Here is a 21,687-nt window from a genome sequence, read left to right on the forward strand (position 1 = left end):
TATAGCCTCAGGCCATTTAGGATTAAAGGGGAAAGTAAACTTTAAAAAATAGGTTTATTTTATTTTATATATTTTAAAAGATTTTTATTTATTCATGAGAGACACACAGAGAGAGGCAGAGACATAGGCAGAAGGAGAAGCAGGCTTCCTATGGAAAGCCTGATGCAGGACTCAATTTCAGAACCCCAGGATCACGACCTGAGCCAAAGGCACACACTCAACCACTGAGCTACCCGGATGCCCCTAAAAAAATAGGTTTAAAGAGAATAGCTTGTACACAATCTCTGAGCATGTCTTCAGAGCCTTCTTCAATGTTTTCCTTCAGTGATCTTTAAGTCTGAAATATGACACCAGAATGACTAAAATTTAAAATAGTGACAACACTAAATGCTGACAAGGATGTGGAAAACTGGATTATTTGTGCATTTCTGGCAGGAATGTAAAATGATATAGCCACTCTGGAAAACAGTTTGATAGTTTCTTAAAAATTTACACATGAAATTATAATAGGCCCAGCAATTGCACTCCTGCATAGTTATACCAGAGAAATGAAAACTTATGTTTGCTCAGAAATCTGACCATGAGTGTTCACCTGTCCTTTGACAGGTGAGTGGTTAAACAAACTGTGGTATATCCATACAATGAAACACTACCCATCAATACAAAGGAACAAACTATTGATACATCTAACAATCCAGATGCATCTCCAGAGAATTATTCTGAGTGAAAACAGTGAATCTCAAATGGTTATATACTGTTTCTAGAATATTCTTGAGATGGTGAACAGACTGGTGGTTGCCAAGGGTAAAGGGGACATGAAGGAGAGGAATGTGGAGTAGCTATAAAAAGGCAACATGAGAGGGGTGCCTGGGTGGTTCAGTCAGGTCAAGCATCTGACTCTTGATCTCAACTCAGGTCTTGATCTCAGGGTTGTGAATTGAAGCCCTGTGTTTAAAAAAAAAAAAAAAGGCAACATGAGAGGTCCTTATGGTAAGGGAAGTATTCTGTACCTTTACTATATAAATGTTAATATCTGACCAAAATTAAAAGCAACTTAATTCTAAATAAGTCAAAACTGTTGAGGCTTTCTATGTGCAAGTGTGATAAATTGCTCCCAAATGTCATCTGACCTCCACTAAGCATAATGGAGCATATATATATATATATATATATATATATATATATATATATCTGCTGTGCACTTGGAGGCTTTCAGATACTCTTATTTTAATAGGAAAATGTTAAAGATGTTTATTTATTATCTAAAAATAGAAATCAAAACAAATACCATTACAACTTTACAACTTATATTGACCTGAATGCCCTGGTATGCAGTCTTGAACAGCTAGGGGGTTCTTGAGCTGCCTGTCAGGAAATGACGTCCTAATCCAACCATTGTGAGCTTCACAGATGGAGATATTGGCCACGATCCAGAGAAGCTGAAGGACCTGCCCAAGCCATAAAGCTGGTAAATTGCAGAGCTATGTTCCTGCTTAGAATCCTTTCCAGTTCACAGGGGAGAGGTATACATATGAGAAAAAAGAATATATAAATGATTGTGGGAATGGGAAATGGGGCAGGGCTGAAAAAGTAAAGATATATAAGCCCACTTGAATTGCAAATTAAGAATAAGGAGGGAGAAGTTGCTTGGTATCTCCTTTGCAGCGTGTCCCTTGCAGAACTAGTATCTGCTCAGACCATAATCTGTCAAGGTGGATGGGAGCAAGCCTCGGACTAGACGTAAGCAGGTATATGTGCTGGAGTGAGGACATAGGGAGTCAATTTCTTACTGTATTCAGCTTTCCTTGCTCATGTTAGAATATCCCAGAAATAAAGGCCAGTCAAGAAGGCATCACATGACCGTGGACTAGCGCAGTGTCCCTGCAACTTTCTTGGAAGGGACAGTCTGAGACTTGCGAGCGTGGTGGGGTGGGCTGAAGAAAAGTGCTACCACCCATGACAATGGCAGTAGCTATATGCTTTCTGTATTCTTGACAAGGATTTAATCATAGTTCGTCATAATGCAGTTTTTCTCAAAGGCATGATAACGGTAATCAATATTTGCTTCCAATTTCTACTTGTGTAAGTTATCCATAGTAAGACAGTTACATCACACTCCTCTTCTGCATCCTCTTTCTTGTAATTAGATAAAGAAATAAGTGATATTTAATGTGCTTGCTTCTCTGTTTCTTTGAGAGTCTCCCCACCATGTCCTCTCCAACCATCACAGCTACAGCTGTGCTTTTAGGATATTACATTAATTCTGTTTAGCTTCCCTTTACACCTTGTTTACTGGCCCTGAGTTACTGTGGGTGTGCTGTTCTCCGACTTGGTCAGCTGGATTTTTAGGACCAGTATCTACCATTCTTCTTAGCAGGTAGCAGGGAAAGCCTGCTTCTTTACCCTGCTACCCTCCCTCCTCCAGGCACTGATAGCAACATTTTGGCTATCCCCCTCCTTCTTTTCTTTTACTGCCCCTTGTCAGCCTCATTCATTCTCCAACTATTAAAAATGCATACAATAGTGTTCTAATGTCATATGAGGGCATATAATCAAGTTCTGCTTATCCGCTAGTCACTGTTCTTAACCATGACTTTGTAAGTGGCATATTGGCTCTTTTTGGGTCCTAGCCACTCCTAGACCAGATTTTCTTTTTCTTTTTTTTTAATATTTTTTTAAATTTTTTTAAAATTTTTTTATTTATTTATGATAGTCACAGAGAGAGAGAGAGAGAGAGAGAGAGAGAGAGAGAGAGAGGCAGAGACACAGGCAGAGGGAGAAGCAGGCTCCATGCACCGGGAGCCTGACGTGGGATTTGATCCCGGGTCTCCAGGATTGCGCCCTGGGCCAAAGGCAGGCGCCAAACCACTGTGCCACCCAGGGATCCTCAGATTTTCTTTTTCTTAATGTTGATATATATCTGAGACATATTTTTTAAAAGATTTTATTTATTCATGAGAGATACAGAGAGAGAGAGAGAGAGAGGCAGAGACACAGGCAGGGGGAGAAGCAGGCTCCATGCACCGGGAGCCTGACGAGAAGCAGGCTCCATGCACCGGGAGCCTGACGTGGGATTTGATCCTGGGTCTCCAGGATTGCGCCCTGGGCCAAAGGCAGGCGCCAAACCACTGTGCCACCCAGGGATCCCCAGATTTTCTTTTTCTTAATGTTGATATATATCTGAGACATATTTTTTAAAAGATTTTATTTATTCATGAGAGATACAGAGAGAGAGAGAGAGAGAGGCAGAGACACAGGCAGAGAGAAAGAAGCAGGCTCCATGCAGGGAGCCTGACATGAGACTCAATCCTGGATCACGCTCTGAGCCGAAGGCAGGCACCAAACCGCCGAGCCACTAAGGAATCTGAGATATTTTAGACCAAATTCCTTTATGTTGTACTGCTTATTATGTTTTTTTACCAAGTGAAATTGCCAGAAAAATCTAAAAAAAAAAAAAAGATTCTTCATCCCCTCAATGGTATATAAGATCGCAGACTGCCATTTACAAAATCTGTCTCTTTATCACCACCTCCTGGAGAACTGACTGCATGACTTATGAAGTCAACTGGCTTTCTACTGAAAACAAAGGCAGTTTGGGATATTTTATAATACCTCTAACATAACAGAATTACTTTGTAATGGAGAGAGGCAAGTTGCCTGAATGTATAAGAAGACCCCTGAGACTATTTTTTACTACATTTTATGTTATATATTATAAACTGCATAATATATATTGCAAATAATGGAGCTCTTGGGAATTAAATCTAAATGGACCATGAAATTTAGATTAAAAGTTTCCACAATTAGAGCATCTGGGTGGTTCAGCGGTAGAGCATCTACCTTTGGTTCTGGTCGTGATCGTAGGGTCCTGGGATCGAGTCCGCATCTGGGTCCCCGCAGGGAGCCTGCTTCTCCCTCTGCCTCTCTCTCTGTGTGTCTCATGAATAAATATTTTTTTAAAAGTTTCCACAATTAAAATATTTACTCAGCTTTTCAAATAAGGTAAAATGAAGTGTAATAAAAAGTTGAAACTGGTGAAAAGATATAAGTGTAGTAACTATTTTTAACTACTCTCATTGACATAAAATGACAGATCTTATTTCTAAATTCTGTTATGGTATTTTTAAAAAAATAATTATTGTTTTATTACTATTTTATTAGTATATTATTATTACTACCATTTATGTTAATAAATGCTTATTTATTTTAATCTCAAAAGATGGTTTCCAACTGCTTAAAAAACATTCCTGACTTTCAGCACTTTTTTTCTTCTCTGCTTTTAAGTGGAGAGCAGTAGCTTTTGGTACACAGAAGTGGTGCTAGACATGCCCCCTATTGGCAAGGGTGAAGTGGCTAGAAATCTTTATTACTCCATTCTTCTATAGGTTCTCTTTTTCAATAGAGATACCTGTGTTTAACCTCAATGTTAAACTTATTCCAAATCTGGGTAGCAGTGTTGGATATCCCCATTTTCACACACCAGATAACTCAAATAAGTGGAAACTGATAACCACTAAGATAAAAGTTGGTAATGGCTTTTATCTAAGTTATAGCCCAATTTAGAGTGAGGTTCTAAAAACCACCATATAGAAAACATACCAAAAATTATCTGGTTGTAGTCACTTGTTAGAAATATTCATAGCACAGATAGAAAAGACTGTAAAGAACTAAGATATTTTGATATGCCTGATATGAATGGAGGCACAAAAGATGGGTAATGTCTAAACAATTTGAATTTTAACATTTTGGTCTAAGAACTAATTTGAAAAAATATGATTTTCTTTCTTGTCAAGTTTGGGAGAGGGGAAAAATACTCCCTGAGGGGACATTATTTTCACCCTTGTTCCCTGACCAGGAAAACTAATAGTAAACCAGCCAACATAGTACTTTGTCCCCTTTAGATAATTAGGAACGAGCCTCTCATGCCCTGAAAATTGAGATGCTTTCTTCCTTTTCAGCCTTTTAGTTTCATGTCTCCCTCAAGTAATTGGCTGGGAAGCATAGCTCCAGAGCCTTAGATTCTAGAGAAACACTTTAACTTCCTGACTTTGGTAAGATTCAACCCTTTGCAGAAGAGTATCTATCATTAAGAAGCAGTGTAGGAGGTCCTAACTCTTCCAGTTACTTAATTTTGGAGAAAAAGACCTCCCTTATTGGATAGGCTAGGGGTCCTCCACAGAAAATTGTATAAAACATGAGATCCAGATTTTAGCTCTAAGTCACCTGGCCTTGCTAATTTTGTTTACAGAAGAACTTCCTAACATCTGTCTGCTTCCTTAGCAGAGTTCTAACACCCTCTGGGAACTCTCTCCCAGCTGAGAGAATATAATGCATTTAATGTCCTTGCTATTTACATTAAGATATTCCCAAATCCCTTTTCGGTATCACAGATGCCAAAGTTGATTTCTCTTTATAGATTCTACTGTCACCAGCCATAGGTGGTGGTGACTATCAAGCTATTAAGCCCACTCCATACATAGCCTCACACTTCTGCAAATGGACTGGTTCAGAAAACCTACACATTTTCCCACTACATAGAAATGGTTAGCTATGCAGTATACCTTAGCCCGGATCAGCTAGATGTGTCTAGCCGTGGTGTCTTTTAAAAATATGGTACGTCAGAAGCCTGAACTCCTAAAGTTACAACAAATGAAAACACATGTATCTTTTATAATCACATGATTCTACATTCTAGAACACATCCACAACGACAAAAATTCTTAGAATCTGGAGGTACAGGGAATAAAGTTTGTGACCTCATAAACTTCCATTCATCCAAGTTCTGGTGATTATTTCAGCATTACCTGGTTTGAAAAATAAGGACATTTCCTCTCAATCCCACTATGGTTTCCTGAATCTAATCTAGTGTGTCCAGATATAAATGTCACCATGGCAGGAGCAAATTGATGCATCAGTTTGTTCCAGTTCAGTTGTTTGTATTTTTTTATGTGTATACAACCATACACATTCCTGCTTGTATCTTTAAAATGCATATATGCACACATATTAATATATATTTCCTCTGTCCTGAATTGTAATTGCGAATGACTGAAATACTAGAAGTTAGAAATTATGATGGAAGTTATGGGGAAGCCTAATTCTTGAGTAATCTGAGCTGGGAAAATTATACCCCTATGGCTCATCTTTCTAGGGACAGCTATCCAAATGTAAGAGAGGAAGATATGTTACTCAGTGTTAGTTTATAGGGTTGCTGTAACAAAATACCACACACTCAGTGATTTAAACATCATTAAAAGTATTGGCTCCTCTGTCTGGAGGCTGGAAGTCAGAGATCAAGTCAGTGTTTGGTTTCTTCTAAGGGCTCAGAGAATTTGTTCCATGGCTCTCCCCTAACTTCTAGTGATTTTCTAGAAATCTTTGTTGGTCCTTGGCTTGTAGAAGCATCATCCCTACCTCTGCCCTCATCTTTGCATTACATTTTATATTCTCCCTGTGTACATTTCTCTGTGTCCAAATATTTCCTTTTAATTAGGATATCAGTATTAGAGAAGGGCTTACTTTAATGAGCCCATTTTAACTAATTACATTTTTAATGGTCCTATTTTTATATAAGGTCACATTTTGAGATAGAGGGGTTTATGACTTCAGTATATGAATTTGGGGGACCTATTTCATCCCATACAACTCAGCTATAGGTTTTGCATGTCTTCAAGTAACTCTTGTGAAATTATTCCCTAAAGTGATTATACTAATTCACTCCCACCAGCAGTATAGGAGTCCTCCTGTTGTTCTCCATCCTTGCTAACACTTGGTATTGTCATTCTTTAATTTTTGTAAGATGGCAGTAAAATTATAGTTAATTTGCATTTTCTTGATTATTAGGGAGGCTGAGTCCTTTTGATGTTTACTGACTTTTCCTGGTTCCATTTTTTTCAACTGTTTATTTACTTCCTTTTGCTTATTTTTCTATCGTATTCATTAAAAAATATAGTCATTGGGTGCTTCTTATGTACCAGGTACTATTTTAGCCCTTTCAGATATGGCAGGAAAAAATTTCCACCCATATATGGTTTATATTCTAGAAACAGTGACACATATACATATGTATAAATATATGTCACTTTTTTGTAACTGGTTAACTAACCATTTTTGGTTATTTACTTCCTCTTCCCTGCTACCACTGCACTCTAAAAGAGGTGCAAACCTCTTTTAGGAGAACACTTACCAACTGCTAATGCGTGTTTTCATCACCGTTCAGTAAATTCCAGGATGTGGGATCCTGCCTTAAAAATCACGTCCCGGGGATCCCTGGGTGGCGCAGCGGTTTGGCGCCTGCCTTTGGCCCAGGGCGCGATCCTGGAGACCCGGGATCGAGTCCCACGTCGGGCTCCCGGTGCATGGAGCCTGCTTCTCCCTCTGCCTGTGTCTCTGTCTCTCTCTCTTTCTCTGTGTGACTATCATGGATAAATAAAAATTCAAAAAAAAAAAATCACGTCCCGGTAACTGACACATAACGCGTACTCGATAAATGTTTGCAGAGGTAAGTGGGGAGAAGTGCTGTGATCTGTTACCACTTCCCCTGGGGACATGCGAAGGTGGACGACACGCTTCCGAAAGTGAAATGGAAAAGGGTTGAGACGGGAAATGGCTTCACACTGTGAACTGCACTGGCACAGTAGGCGGAAAATACCGATATCCTGGTCCCGGGAATCAACCTTGGCTGCGACGAGATCACGGGGGTGACAGCTCCAGGGGACCACGCTCATGTTACTACACGCTGCACCGTGCAAGGGAGGTTGAGGAATTCGCCAGAGGACAAGCCAGGTGCACATCCGGTCGTAGGTTTCTGGAAATCTGGAGCGTTTCCCTCAGCCCCCGCGCAAGCCGCCAGCGGTCGTAAAGGCAGGAACCCGCTCACACGACCGAAGCCGTCCGACAGCTCCTTCCTGCAGCGCCTGCTCCGGACTCCGGTGTACTCATTGCGCAGGCGTCGATTCCCCCCCCCACCCCCGGAATGGGCGGGGCACAGCCTCCGCCGGGCGGAGATCGCGAAGGGGGCGGGAGCTGTTTCCAAGGTGATAGTGTGGCGGCTCGGCGGTGGATTGAGCGGGTCTGAGCCGGGTTCCCAGAGGGCTGCGCGTCCCCGGCCCGTCGGCGCTGTCATGGCGGCTGTGCTGAAGAAGGTAAGGCGAATGGAGGTCACTGCTGGATTTTAGACCGTGGGGGTAGAGTCAGCCCGAAAGCCCCTCACCCCGCGGTGGTGGCGGGAACTGGCGCGGGATGGCCGAGGCTGTTGGGCGGACTCGTTCTGCTGTGGCCTCAGGGATGACGCACTCCGTAGCCCCGTTCTCTCCAAACTAGTGGTTGTTTGGAGAGAGGGACCGATAGCTGTTTTTAGGTCGGGTGTAGCCGGGGCGGGGACGGGGGGGTTGGGGGGGTGGTAGGTCTCTCCTTCCTTAGCGTGGCGGGCGCGCGGAATTGTAAACAGCTTGAATCGTGTTTTGTTTTTGAACAGACCACCGGCCTTGTGGGATTGGCTGTATGTGAGAGTCCACACGAGGTACGTTCCGCGCTGCTCCATTCCCGGATTCCCCCGGACGACGAGAACCCTGTGATCCTGGTTGAAAGGGCAGCGGGGTGCGGATACTCCAAGCCCCAAATTACAGGCCGGCCTGAGAGCCGCCTTGAGACCGGAACGGGGTCTTCTCTCTCCTTTGTCGATGGGTCCCGTGCGCGTGCGTCTGCGCCTGCGCGTTCCATGACCTCGTTCTTTTTTTTTTTTTTTTTTTTAATATTTTATTTATTTATTCATGAGAGACACAGAGAGAAAGAGAGGCAGAGACACAGGCAGAGGGAGAAGCAGACTCCAAGCAGGAAAAAAAAAAAAAAAGACTCCAAGCAGGGAGCTCGACGTGGGACTCCAGGATCACACCTCAGGCTGCAGGCGGCGCTAAGCCGCTGTGCCACCGGGACCGCCCCATGACCTCGTTCTTTTTTTTTTTTTTTTTTTAAATTTTTATTTATGATAGTCACAGAGAGAGAGAGGCAGAGGCAGAGACACAGGCAGAGGGAGAAGCAGGCTCCATGCACCGGGAGCCCGACGTGGGATTCGATCCCGGGTCTCCAGGATCGCGCCCTGGGCCAAAGGCAGGCGCCAAACCGCTGCGCCACCCAGGGATCCCCATGACCTCGTTCTTAAGTCCCTTTACTTGCTGAGTTTTCCGGAGGCTTCTCGTGCCTTCACCTGTCCCGTTATGAGTACCCTCCCATACCTGTATCTCCATGTTCCACCGCCCCCCCACGCCCGCCTTACCTTTTCTGCCTCGGTGCCTTGGATTCCTGTACACCTTGCCTTACCGCGTCTATCGCTCTAGCAGTTAACCCCTTGCGTCATCAGTGTCCCCTTCCAGTGGGTCTTCAGAATGCTTCCATCTGAAAAGACTTTAAAGACCTCCCTCGCTCCTTTTCTTCCTTTCAGTAATCACACCATCTCTCTCCTTCCTTTTACAGGCAACTCCAAAGAGTTATTTGGATTTAACTGTCTCCAATTTCTCTTACTCCCTTTTCAATTCACTCCACCCAGACTTGGCTAGAACCGCTCTTTTCAAGGTCACCATGATTTCTGTCCTGCTGAATCGAATGGTCAGCTCACGTTTCTCATCTTAATTGACTCAGTAGCCGCACTGGCGACATTTGGCACCGTCTCCATCAAGCGCTTCTGTGCTTGGGAATTCACCTAGTCTTCTGTTTTTTGTCCCCCCCCCCCCCCTTTACTCTCATTGACTTTTCTGGTTATTTCTCATATCCCCACTTAGGAATTTTGGAGTTCTTAGACTTAGTTCTTGGAACTTTTCTCTATTTATATTTGTCTCCTTGCCTGGACTCAGTTTAGTGGTTTTAAATACTACCTATACACTGATAACTGTTAAGTTTCTGTATTGAGCACTGACCTCTGAGAGTCTTGTATATTTAATTGCTGAGTGGATATCTCCACTTGAATGCCAGACAGGCAACCCAAACTAAACACCCAAAATTGTGTTCCTATTCTTCTCCCTAAAAAAAGCTTTTCTCTCAGGCTTGCTCACCTCAATGAATGGCAGTTTCATTCTTGTGTTGACTGAGTTCAAAAACCTTGAAATCACGTCTAATTTCTTACTTATTCATATGTATATTGTGAATATATATGAATGAAACTAGGTGTTAGTACCTATGGATTTTGTACAATTAAATACAAAGAATTCTTTATATAATGTATGTATATTTGTGATTATATTTACTGTTTATGAACTCTTGTGAATTACGATCTGGTGTAACAGTTTCTTACCATGTAGCTTTACTACTAACTGCTGTATGTGAACTTGAAGTTCATCAGTTCTCTTGTTCCTTTTCTGTTAAGCCTGCGTGAAACCTTCATTTTCATGACCAACCCAGTCACCATAAGCTGAAGTATTATGACTACATTAAGTTAAATTTGATCATTCTGATAATCATTGCTTTTATATATTCTTTTATTTCTTCAGAAATTCAAATGAGAAAAATGGAAAAAAATCAATTTGTAGTGCTTAGGATTGCAATTTGAGAAATAATGATTTAGTAAATGAGTTGATTTTCAAATAGATCATTAGCAATAAGTTAGAATGCAGTTTTATTTTTACTTGTTACCATATCTTTGGCTTATATACAACCTATGTTGTTAATGCAACATAAAAAGTATCCATTTTATACACTTGACCCTTGAATAACAGGTTTGAACTGCTTGGGTCCACTTATGTACATGTATTTTTCAGTAAATACAGTACAGTACTGTAAATGTATTTTCCTTAAATGATCTGCTTTTTATTTTTTTTTAAAGATTTTATTTATTTATTCATTAGAGACTTAGAGAGACAGAGGCAGAGGCAGAGGGAAAAGGAGGCTCCCTGCAGGGAGCCTGATTCAGGACTACATCCCAGGACCCCAGGATCACACTGTGAGCCTAAGGCAGGTGCTCAACCACTGAGCCACCTAGCTGTTCCTCATGATTTTCATAATAACATCTTTTCCCTAGCTTACTTTATTGTAAGAATATAATATGTGATAACATACAACATAAAAAGTATGTGTTAACTGTTTATGTTATTGGTCAGGCATATTTGTTATTGGTCAGGTTTTGGGGGAGTCCTAAGTTATATGTGGATTTTCAGCCATGCCAGTGATAGGCTCTCTAACCTCAGCATTGTTCAAGGGTCAACTGTATTCACATTTTCCTTCAATTATAAAGGTAATAAGGCGAAGACATGAAGAAATTGTAACAAGGAAGATTTAAATGCTTTTTAAAAAACAGATGTGAATCTTTCTGTAATTTGTGAGACTTTTTAAAATGTTCTGTTGAATCTTTGATGATACTTTAAACTGGAAATGTATATGATTTGTCTTTTCAGAGGCTAAGAATATTGTACACAAAGATTCTTGATGTTCTTGAGCAAATTCCTAAAAACGCAGCATATAGAAAGTATACAGAACAGATTACAAATGAGAAGCTGAGTATGGTTAAAGCGGTAAGTAGCTGACTTGATTTTTGTTTTCTTGGATTTATGGTTTCCAATACACCATTAAAAAAAGTTCAGTTGCTTTTTTCCCCCTGCTCTTCTATTCTTCTGTGCTTGTCTTCCATCCTTTTTCCCTTTCAGCAAATTCCTGTTTACTAATGCTTTCCATATGTAAGCCACTATTAAATACTGGAGTGAAAGAATAATCTCATGTCTCTTCTCTAGGTTAACATTGTAGTACATCTCTTCTTTATCAAGTCCTTTGTTGATTGTTGACTTATCTATAGATACATCAATCTTTTTGTAGTTTCAGAGTAGAGAAAAATGAAAGTAGAACACAAAAAATGTATGTTGTGTTTAAACAAAACTGTTAGAAAAAACTTTTGCAAAATGCTTATTACAGAGAGGGCCAAGTTAGTCTCTTAATTACCAAAAATTATATCATTGTTGGGCAGCCCTGGTGGCTCAGCGTTTTAGTGCCGCCTTCCGCCCAGGGCGTGATCCTGGAGACCCGGGATCCAGTCTCACATCAGGCTCCCTGCATGGAGCCTGCTTCTCCCTCTGCCTGTGTCTCTGCCTCTTTCTCTCTCTCCCTCTCTCTCTCTCTCTGTGTATCTCTCGTGAATAAATAAATAAAATATTAAAAAAAACATAATTACTTTATAAAAAAAACTATCATTGTTATGGAGTGACTGTGTTCCCTGCCAAATTATATGTTGAAGCCCTAAACCCCCAGGGTGGCTGGAACATCTATAGAGGTAATTAAGGTTGATGAGGTCATAAGATTGGCCCTGATTCAATGAGATTAGTGTCCTTATAAGAGACAGCTCTCTTTGCCATATGAGAACACAAGAAAGAAGGTAGCTGTCTGCAAGCCAGAAAGAGAGCTCTCATCAGAAACTGACCCTTTTGGACCTTAATCTTGGACTAGCAGTCTCCAGAGCTGTGAGAAAATAATTTTTTGTTGTTGAAGCCGCACAGTCTTTGGTATTTTATTGGCAGCCCTAGCAGACTAATACAAGCATTTTACAGGTCTAAATCAAAGTCCCTAGCTAGACATACCATAGACTGCTGCTAGTTCTTTTATGCCAAACTGTATTGCACTTTTGTGCAATTAAAATTTTAAAGTATTACATTTTCACACTAGCAATTATTCATGGACTTCTGTAATTATCCAAAAGTGTTCATAAACTCTAAAAGTAATTTACATATATGTAATAAGTGGCCCTATTATATTTTTCTTATTAGGTTACCAAAGTGAATAATTATTTTTCCTTAGGGATATGGCAAAACAATGAAATTTGATTTGGAACTTTTATTCTTAGCTTGGCAGTTCTGAAAGTATAAGTGGCCCTATTATATTTTTCTTATTAGTTTACCAAAGTGAATAATTATTTTTCCTTAGGGATATGGCGAAACAATGAAATTTGATTTGGAACTTTTATTCTTAGCTTGGCAGTTCTGAAAGTAACTTACAAAGTCTCTAGGGGAAGGTTCAACATTTTTTTGATTTCATGTTTTCGTTCTTTTTTTTTTTTTAAGGATCTTATTTATTTATTCATGACAGACACAGAGAAAGAGAGAGGCAGAGACACAGGCAGAGAGAGAAGCAGGCTCCACGCAGGGAGCCAGACATGGGACTCGATCCCGGGTCTCCAGGATGGTACCCTGGGCTGAAGGCGGCGCCAAACCACTGGGCCATCAGGGCTGCCCGATTTCATGTTTTCCTTAAGGAAAACGGACTGGTGCATATTTTCCCATCACTGAGTAAGAAATTTCCTTTTTTCTTTTCACGAAGTAAAGCTCTTACAACATTTTGAATCTTTCCCTACTTTCCTTCTCTATAACCTTATTCTGCTCTATCATTTTTTCTTGTTTTAGCCTTTCATTTTATTATCTTCCAGATAGCCTCAAAATGTATTTAGCTTATTCCTATCTTAAAAATACAACTGTTATATTTATATCTTTTTTTACTTCTGCCCTATTTTTCATTTCTCTCTTAGCCATTGTCAACCAAAGAATAGCTTACTGTCATTATTTTCACTTACTAGTTCTAAAATAGTTTTCTCTGACTGGGCTCTTTCAGTTGCCTTGTTGCTTAGTGGTCTGTATATAGTTCCATTGTACTTCATTACATGCCCCACACTGTGAATAGAGTGATTTTTTTCCCCCAATGTATAAATCTGATCCAGATTCTTCCTGCTTAAAAACATTCTTGTAGTTTCCTGGTTAGTGTTTCTCAGAGGCTGAATTTAAGAATGTTTGCTGAGTTAGTTGTATGAAACTCACCTCACTACTTCCATCTGCATGGCTCTGATGTACAGCCAGGTTTGGGAAACACTGGCTTACAGGATAAAGTCCTTAGCATGTATGGAAGGTGCCCCAAGATCTGACTCTGGGTTATCTTCTCAGTCTTACCTTGTCATTTCCTATTTTATACCCTGTACTTCTGATAGTTATGTGAATTACATGCAATTTGATTTTGTGTTTCTTTGTATTTTCTCTTCCCTCTAACTGGAATCCCCTTACCTTGTCTTTCTGGCACTTCTTACTCAGTCCTCAAGATCTGTTACTTCCTCTGTGAAGCCTTTTCTTACTCTCCTAAATAGAGGTTGAGAACTTCCTTGATTCTCTTCCATTGTACCCGTCACACTGTATTTTACTTATGTTTTATATTCTGGTCTATAAATTACTTTTGATTGATGATTGCATTCATCTTTGTATCCCAAGAGTCTAGCATAGTACCTAGTGCTTATATAAGGTCCCATAGAAATGTTTGTTTATACAAAAGGCTAATAAATACAAATAGTTTTTAACAACCTCAAGTACTGCATGATAGTTGTATCACCAATTCCTGTTTTTGGTAAAATGATTACAGATTTTTAACCCTCAATAGAGTCACAGACAAAGTTTTTAGTAAATCTTGTTATGATTATAAAACATCTACTTACTGAGTCTAAAATGGAAATAAAAGTAAATATTTTTTCAGATTACACTAGGGAGATAGAATATTGGTGAAAAGTATTGGTTTGTGGCCTGTCCAAAATTTTCTTCTCAGCTCTAATACTTATTTGCTGAGTGACTGTTGGCATATTGTCCATTTCTCTTAGTTTCCTCATCTAATACTTGGGGTATAATAATACCTACCTGAACACTCGTTAGAACTGAATGAGATAATATATGTAAAATATATGTAAACCATATACTGATCACGCTTAACATACGTGATCAGTACATGGTAGCTTATTAAGCTTAATGACATTCTGCCATTGGTAAATAGAAGTCATCGTATTGACTTAGCTTCAATAAGACAAATTTTGAATTGTCTTCCTAGCACAGGATTCTCTTGAGTTGAAATTACTGTTGAACATTCCTTGCCTTCTTTTCTTCAGTCTCCTAGATCTCTTAACAATGACCAGCTTCCCTGTTTTGTTTTCAAATTTTCGCCTCAAGACTCAGTTAATTCTGAGGTAAACAGTCTTTCTCAGACATGTTCATCTGCTTCCCCTTCCTTCTTTTCCAACTATTTTTACTTATTCAAGGAACACTGAATGCCGTTCTATGCCTTGTATGCCTGTAGGCATGGAAGCTAGTGCCTCTATGACAATGAACAAAACAGATTAAAATCCCTGCCTTCTTGGAGATTACACATTCATGGTGGGAGGCAAAGAAGTAAGTAAATAAAGAAGTACATTACATAGCGTATAGAAGATAGTTAAAAACAGTGAAGGAAAATGAAAAGAGAGTGGTATGTATCAAATGATGAGGGATATTACAGTATATATTTGTTTCCTGTGCCTGTTCTAATAAACTTGGTGGCTTAAAACAATAGAAATTTATTCTTTTACATTTCTGGAAGCCAGAATTCTAAAATTAGTATCAAAGGCTCAAATCAAGGTGTTGACAAGGCTGCATTCCCTTTAGAGGTTCTAGGGTAGAATCTGTTCCTTGACTCTTCTAGCTCTGGTGGCTTTCAGCATTTCTTGGCTTATGGCCACATCACTGTAATCTCTGCCTCTGTAGTCACATTCCTTTCTCATCTATGCATAATTTCTCTCTGCCTCTGTTTTATAAGGACACCTGAAATTGTATTTAGGGCCCACTTGGCTGATTTAGGATAATCTCTCTGTTTCAAGATTCTTAATCACAAAGTATTTGCCACACAAGCTAACATTCATAGGTTTTAGGGATTAGGTCATGTACATTTTGTGGGACATTATTTAGCCTACCACAATATAAATTATCAAAGTGGTTCTCACTAAGAAGGTGATACATGAACAAAGACTTGGATGGAAATGAAGGAATAAGCCATGCAGTTATCCCTGGTCAGCCAGCAGATGCCCTGAAGCAGGAACATGCCAATTCCTGTAGAAAAAAATTTTTTTTTCCCCTTCTTTTCATTCTGTCTGTGGGCCAAAAAAATCATCCTCTTTATACTTTACTTACATGTTTGTAAGTATGTATAGAATATAGAACATGGTTTCTGGCTCTCACAAAGCTCAGTTTACTAGCAATAAATACATGTCATTGTATTTTTCTAGTACCTTTTTAGCATTACTTTAAAAAAAAAAACACACCTTGTATTGAAGAACAATGTACAAAGGAAAGGAGCAGAAATCATAAATGTAGAGCTTGATAAATTTCCACAAGTCACACCCATATTAACGCCAAATCAAAAAAGAGGACATTTCCAGAATGTCCAAACCTGCTATTTCCCCTCTTAAAGATAACTACTCTTCTGACCTCTAACACCACAGATTCATTTTGCCTGGTTTTTTAACTTTTTTTTTTTTAGCTTTTTATAAATGGAATTATCAGTCTGTGTTCTTTTGTGTGTTGTTTCGTTCACTTAATATTATGTTTGAAAGAATCATCTCTGTTCTTGCATATAGTTGTAATTTATATATTCTTACTGCTATATAGTATTCTGTTATATCCAAATACTATGATTTATTCATTAATTCTCTAACATTTGGATTCTAATTTGAGGTTATAATTTGTGCTGCTGTGAATTTTTTTTTTTAAGATTTTATTAATTTATTCATGAGAGACACACAGAGAGAGGCAGAGACATAGGCAGAGAGAGAAGCAGGCTCCATGCAGGGAGCCCCACGTGGGACTCGATCCTGGGACCCCAGGATTACGCCCTGGGCCAGAAGGCAGGCGCTCAACTGCTGAGCCATCCAGGCGTCCCCTGCTGTGAATATTCTTAAACATGCCATTTGGTTAATGTATTATAAATTTCTGTTTGGTATATACCTAGGAATGGAATTCTGTGTCACAGGGTAGCATTTACCTCAAATACTAATGCTCTCAGAGGAAATAGAGGAAATACTAAGAAAAGAAAATAAAGTAGTATTTTAAAATCTGTATTTTAGAAAGACTAAATGGTTACCATATTTCTTACTCTTGATCAGCAGTTAATATTAAGACAGAAAAGCAATAAAAATAGAGAGATTAGACTTTCCACCAGATAGTTGGCAAACATTAGTAAGGGTATAATGAAAGAAAAACTAATTATGTTTGCTATAATTGCTATTTTATATTTGCATCTTTTTAATTAGGATGTTGAAACATTCAGATATTGTGTTCCTTTTTTTAATTCTTTTTTTTTCCCTTAAACTATAGGAGCCAGATGTTAAGAAATTAGAAGACCAACTTCAGGGTGGCCAACTAGAAGAGGTGATTCTTCAGGTAAGAAAAAGTTAACTGTTTAGATGTTTGGCTTTAAATGGTCAGAGGCACTGTGCTTAAGAGACACAAAACTGACATCTCAGAAAAAAAGGAAAACTAAGTTTCTTTCTTTATGTCAGCTCTCTATACAAGAATAATTACATATAGGAAATACTTCAATTATGAACATGTCAATTAAATGTCAGTCATTTTAACTTGAATTTATGAGGCTTCTGTTGGAAATTTGGAGTTTAATACACCTTGAATTTCATCAGTGTGTTTTTGTTAGCCTTTAGTTCAAAGGAGTAACACAATATTACTATTATTTGAATAATTTTATCTTTTTAGATAGAAATACTTTTATATATTAAGGGCTTAGCATATTTTTAATATGGAGAAATACAGATATTTTGAACCATAAAATCATAAAATTAAAATGTATTTTTGACTGTTAGATTAAAATATCTATGCCTTTTTTTTTTAAGTCATGCATTTTTCCCCCCAGTTATAAGTAAGGTTAAATTTAAAATATGTTCCTGTATTTTGTGTTTTATAAATTCTGTAATTAATCTTTTTATTGTATCATTTGTTTTTAATGTTTTTCTTCTATATTTCTTTTGAGTGTTTTTTAAAATAAGAGAGATTAACTTTAAACTCTTGCAATATTATTTGAACATTTTTTAGTCTTTTCTTTGCCTTTTGACTTCAACTGAATATTTTCTTTCATATATAGATTTTTAAAATTTTTACTTGATCAAATCACTCTCCCCCTTTGCCTCACCACTTCAGCTCCCCCTCCCATATTATAGGTTTAGATGTCTACCCTTATAAGCCATCTGATTGATAATCAGTTGTTTCATTTAATTTGTACATTGTGTATTTTAAAAAATGCAGTTATTTTTTGAGTTTTATTAAAGGACAAATGAAAGGTGATTAGGGAGGTATATCACCAACAGACATGATATATAAATTCAGAAGAATTGTTAGATGGCTCTGTTAAAAAGAGGAATAGGGCATTTAGACAGTTTTTTTGAATGTAGACTCAATCATTCAAAGGCCTTCTATTCATTTGCCAGCTGTTGTACCATGTGGGAACTTGCTGCTAACTTATTATTGTCCTTTTCCTGTTCCTCTTTCTTTTCTGTCAGATTTTACTTTGATCATGACTTTAGTTTAACTGATACACTAATTTATCATGCAGTTATAGACTCAGGGTACAGTTAGGTATTTTTAAGTCAGCTGTGCAGTTCTCCACATTTTCATAGACAGTATTAAGGTTAAATTTTAATAATGTTTTATTTCACCTAATATATTTAAAATATTTTGAAACATATAAAAATATTGATATATCTCACATTCTCTTTTTATTCTAAGTCTTTAAAATCTTCTGTATGTTTTATACTTGCAGCAGATCTGAATTTTTTTTTTTAAAGATTTTATTTATTTATTCATAGAGACACAGAGAGAGAGAATGAGAGGCAGAAACACAGGCAGAGGGAGAAGCAGGCTCCGTGCAGAGAGCCTGATGTGGGACTCGATCCAGGGTCTCCAGGATCACACCCTGGGCTGCAGGCGGCACTAAACCGCTGCGCCACTGGGGCTACCCAGCAGATCTGAATTTGAACTAGCTGCATCTCAAATGCTTACTGAATAGTCATATGTAGGTAGTAGCTACCATTTTGGACAGCCCATTTCTAGAGGGATAGTAAATAAGGTAAAGGTACTATGTTAGAAGCCCAGGAAGAAGGAAGGAATAGGTAATGGGTCATGTGCACCTGGGTCCAGCTACCTGAAATGGATTGACCTTAGTGATATTCAGGGTCAGGTACCCTCCCTACACTACACAATGCCTTGGAGGCTTAAAGAAAGCATGAATGGTCAAGAGACCCAAGCCAAAGAGCAGTCACGGAAACAGCCATCTTTAGGGATATTTTTAATCAATATTTTGCTCTTTTCTCATCTCAGCATCAGTAAATCCCTCTACCCTCAGATTTCTGTTAATGTACTTTTTAACACACTGTTTATTTTAGACTGTTCCTGGAAACATAGAAGGGCTATTTGGCACCACTGGCATTAGATGAAGCATTGCCTTTTCTGTAGAATTACAGCTTGTGGGATCCCTGGATGGCTCAGCAGTTTAGTGCTACCTTCAGCCCAGGGCATGATCCTGGAGTCCTGGGATTGAGTCCCACATCAGGCTTCCTGCATGGAGCCTGCTGCTCCCTCTGCCTGTGTGTCTGCCTCTCTCTCTGTCTCTCGTGAATAAATAAATAAATAAAAATCTTAAAAAAAAAAAAAGAAAGAAAAGAATTACAGCCTGTGACAGACTCTGGCACTTACTCTGTATTTGAATTCCTTCTCTGACATCCTGACAAGTGTTCTTCTAAATTGGCCAGAGTTGTCTTAGGTCTTTTTGTTGTATAAAAAATGTGAAATAAAAAGATAAAAATGTTAAATATTTATAAATTTGTTTGAAGAAAAAAGGTAAATGTAACTTAATGTAAGGAAATTAATTCAATCAGTAATTTTTGTGCGCCTATGATATTCTGCATTCCATAGATCACTGTTTTACAAACTGTGGGTCTCAAGTGATTATCGGTCAAGAAATCAGTTAGATGGGTTGTGCCTAGCATTTAAAAAATATAATAGAAAATAATGTGTCATAGCTAGTAAAGGTAATGATATTTTTAGTTTTGTTTTATTCATAATGTGTGTATTTTAGATCCCTTAGAATTTGTTTGTTGTGTTTTACTGTGGGCCATGATAAAATAGTTTGAAAGCCATTGACATAGATACTTCTTATTCCCAAAGAATTTATAGTTTAATGGCAAAACAGACAATTAAGATTGAAACTTCACCAAGTAAACATTTGAACATTCTAATAGCAAATTTTAATCAAATAGAAAAAGATCAAAAGCTATCCTTTCTAACTCATGATTGTCTAGCTATGAGAATTAAGGTAATTTTATTAGTAATGTTCAACATTTGATGGTAGAACAGCTTATTAGATATTGATATGAAAATAGTTCTAATTATATTTCAGTCATTAGCTATGATAAATATCTGTTAATCAGTGTAATCAACTGATCTTTTAAAAATTTTTATTAACAGGCTGAAAATGAATTAAGTCTGGCAAGAAAAATGATACGGTGGAAACCATGGGAGCCTTTAGTGGAAGAGCCTCCTGCCAACCAATGGAAATGGCCAATATAATCATCATTAAATGACTAGTGTGTTGATGGGAAATGGATGTAATTAAATGTTCTGTTATATTAAAAAAAATTTCCATATTATTGACATCTTACAATCAAGAAAACTAATACAGAACATATTTAGGAGACTTCTTAAAATTAATGACTATGGTAATAGGGTCTTATGAATTCAGTTTTGACATGTAAAACATTCATTCAAATTATTTCAAAGATCTTTTTTTTTTTTGGTTTTGTGTTTTAATATGTATTTCAGAGAGGCTGTGTAAATATTTGAAAATTACTTGGAAAAGTTCCCATAGATTTTCTTTTTTTTTTTCCCCATAGATTTTCAATGCAGAGGCCATAATCATAATGTGAAATATTAGTAGTAGTATCTTCAACACATCATTTAATGGTTTTTGTCCTGAAAAAAGATGAGATACTTAATTATTGTTTAGACAAATTTATAGGTCACTAAAGAGAAGAAGTAAGAGTAAAAACCATCAAATTATAGTTGTACAGTTGAGGAAATTGATTTGGTATTTGAAAGATTTATTGATAGTGGGAATTGGAAAAACTTTTCCTTCTGCCTCATTTAAAGAAGTTAACTTTCTGTTCTTTAGCCTTTAGTTTTCTTGATCAACCAAAGTACATCAGGATAGAGATAGAATTTATGTAAAAGGAGAGACACCAAGAGTTTCTTTATCTGACCTATGGATAAGTTTATATCCAGAGCATTTCAGTCATACATGGGTTATAACTTCAAAGTGGAATCATTAAGTTTTCACTAAGTTCCAATATGAATGCAGTTGGCTATCAAACTGAAGATAAATGCTAATTCAAGGAAAGAAAGAGTTGGCATAAATTACTTTTCATGTGTCCTCACCCTTTCTTCCTAGACCCTATCATTTCTAAATACTTAAATTTGGTATTTTTTTAACATCAAAGATAGTACTTTTATGTATGTTTGTACATATATATGTTTTTGTGTGTTTTCCTATCCCTGTGGCAAAGCAGAATCATTCAGAATTCTCAGGATGAGAAAATTTTATTTTTTCCAATATGTTTTTCCCCTTACCTGTAAATTCAATGGTCAGTAAATATTAAATGAAGTGGTTTGAGTTACTTTTCAGCAGTCAGAATGCATGAGAAAGGTTCTGGGGGGGGATGTGGGAAAGCTTTAGAGGGAGTCAGAAGTCCCAGGTTCTCATTCCCATGGTTTTCTTTTCTTTTCTTTTCTTTTCTTTTCTTTTCTTTTCTTTTCTTTTCTTTTCTTTTCTTTTCTTTTCTCTTTTCTTTTCTTTTCTTTTCTTTCTTTTCTCTTCTCTTTTCTT

General features: G+C 37.9%; 2 protein-coding genes across 10 annotated transcripts in view; one reads left to right on the forward strand and one right to left on the reverse strand.

Annotated features, from left to right (window-relative positions):
* The window catches only part of ASB15 (ankyrin repeat and SOCS box containing 15), a 59,741-nt gene extending 51,831 nt beyond the window's left edge, over positions 1-7,910 (reverse strand). For 7 of the 8 annotated variants that reach the window (XM_055307325.1, XM_055307330.1, XM_055307322.1 and 4 more), the window contains exon 1: positions 7,187-7,910. The gene's annotated coding sequence lies outside the window, so the exon portion shown is untranslated. Of the gene's footprint in view, positions 1-1,315; positions 1,735-7,186 lie in introns of those variants that run through there. The other variant, XM_055307323.1, reaches the window with a different exon arrangement.
* Positions 7,911-8,059: 149 nt separating this feature from the next.
* On the forward strand, positions 8,060-21,479 carry NDUFA5 (NADH:ubiquinone oxidoreductase subunit A5). 2 transcript variants are annotated; one of them, XM_055307331.1, is made up of 5 exons: positions 8,060-8,144; positions 8,477-8,521; positions 11,382-11,498; positions 17,118-17,183; positions 20,274-21,479. In XM_055307331.1, exons 1-5 carry the CDS (start codon positions 8,124-8,126, stop codon positions 20,373-20,375), a joined length of 351 nt encoding a protein of 116 aa, XP_055163306.1. In that variant the 5' UTR covers positions 8,060-8,123; the 3' UTR covers positions 20,376-21,479. The 2 variants fall into 2 exon arrangements, with proteins under 2 accessions (XP_055163306.1, XP_055163307.1); XM_055307332.1 differs by lacking the exon at positions 11,382-11,498.
* The last annotated feature ends 208 nt before the right edge of the window (positions 21,480-21,687 follow it).

The sequence above is a fragment of the Nyctereutes procyonoides genome, unplaced genomic scaffold (genome assembly GCF_905146905.1).
Source record: "Nyctereutes procyonoides isolate TBG_1078 unplaced genomic scaffold, NYPRO_anot_genome, whole genome shotgun sequence".
NCBI lineage: Eukaryota > Metazoa > Chordata > Mammalia > Carnivora > Canidae > Nyctereutes > Nyctereutes procyonoides.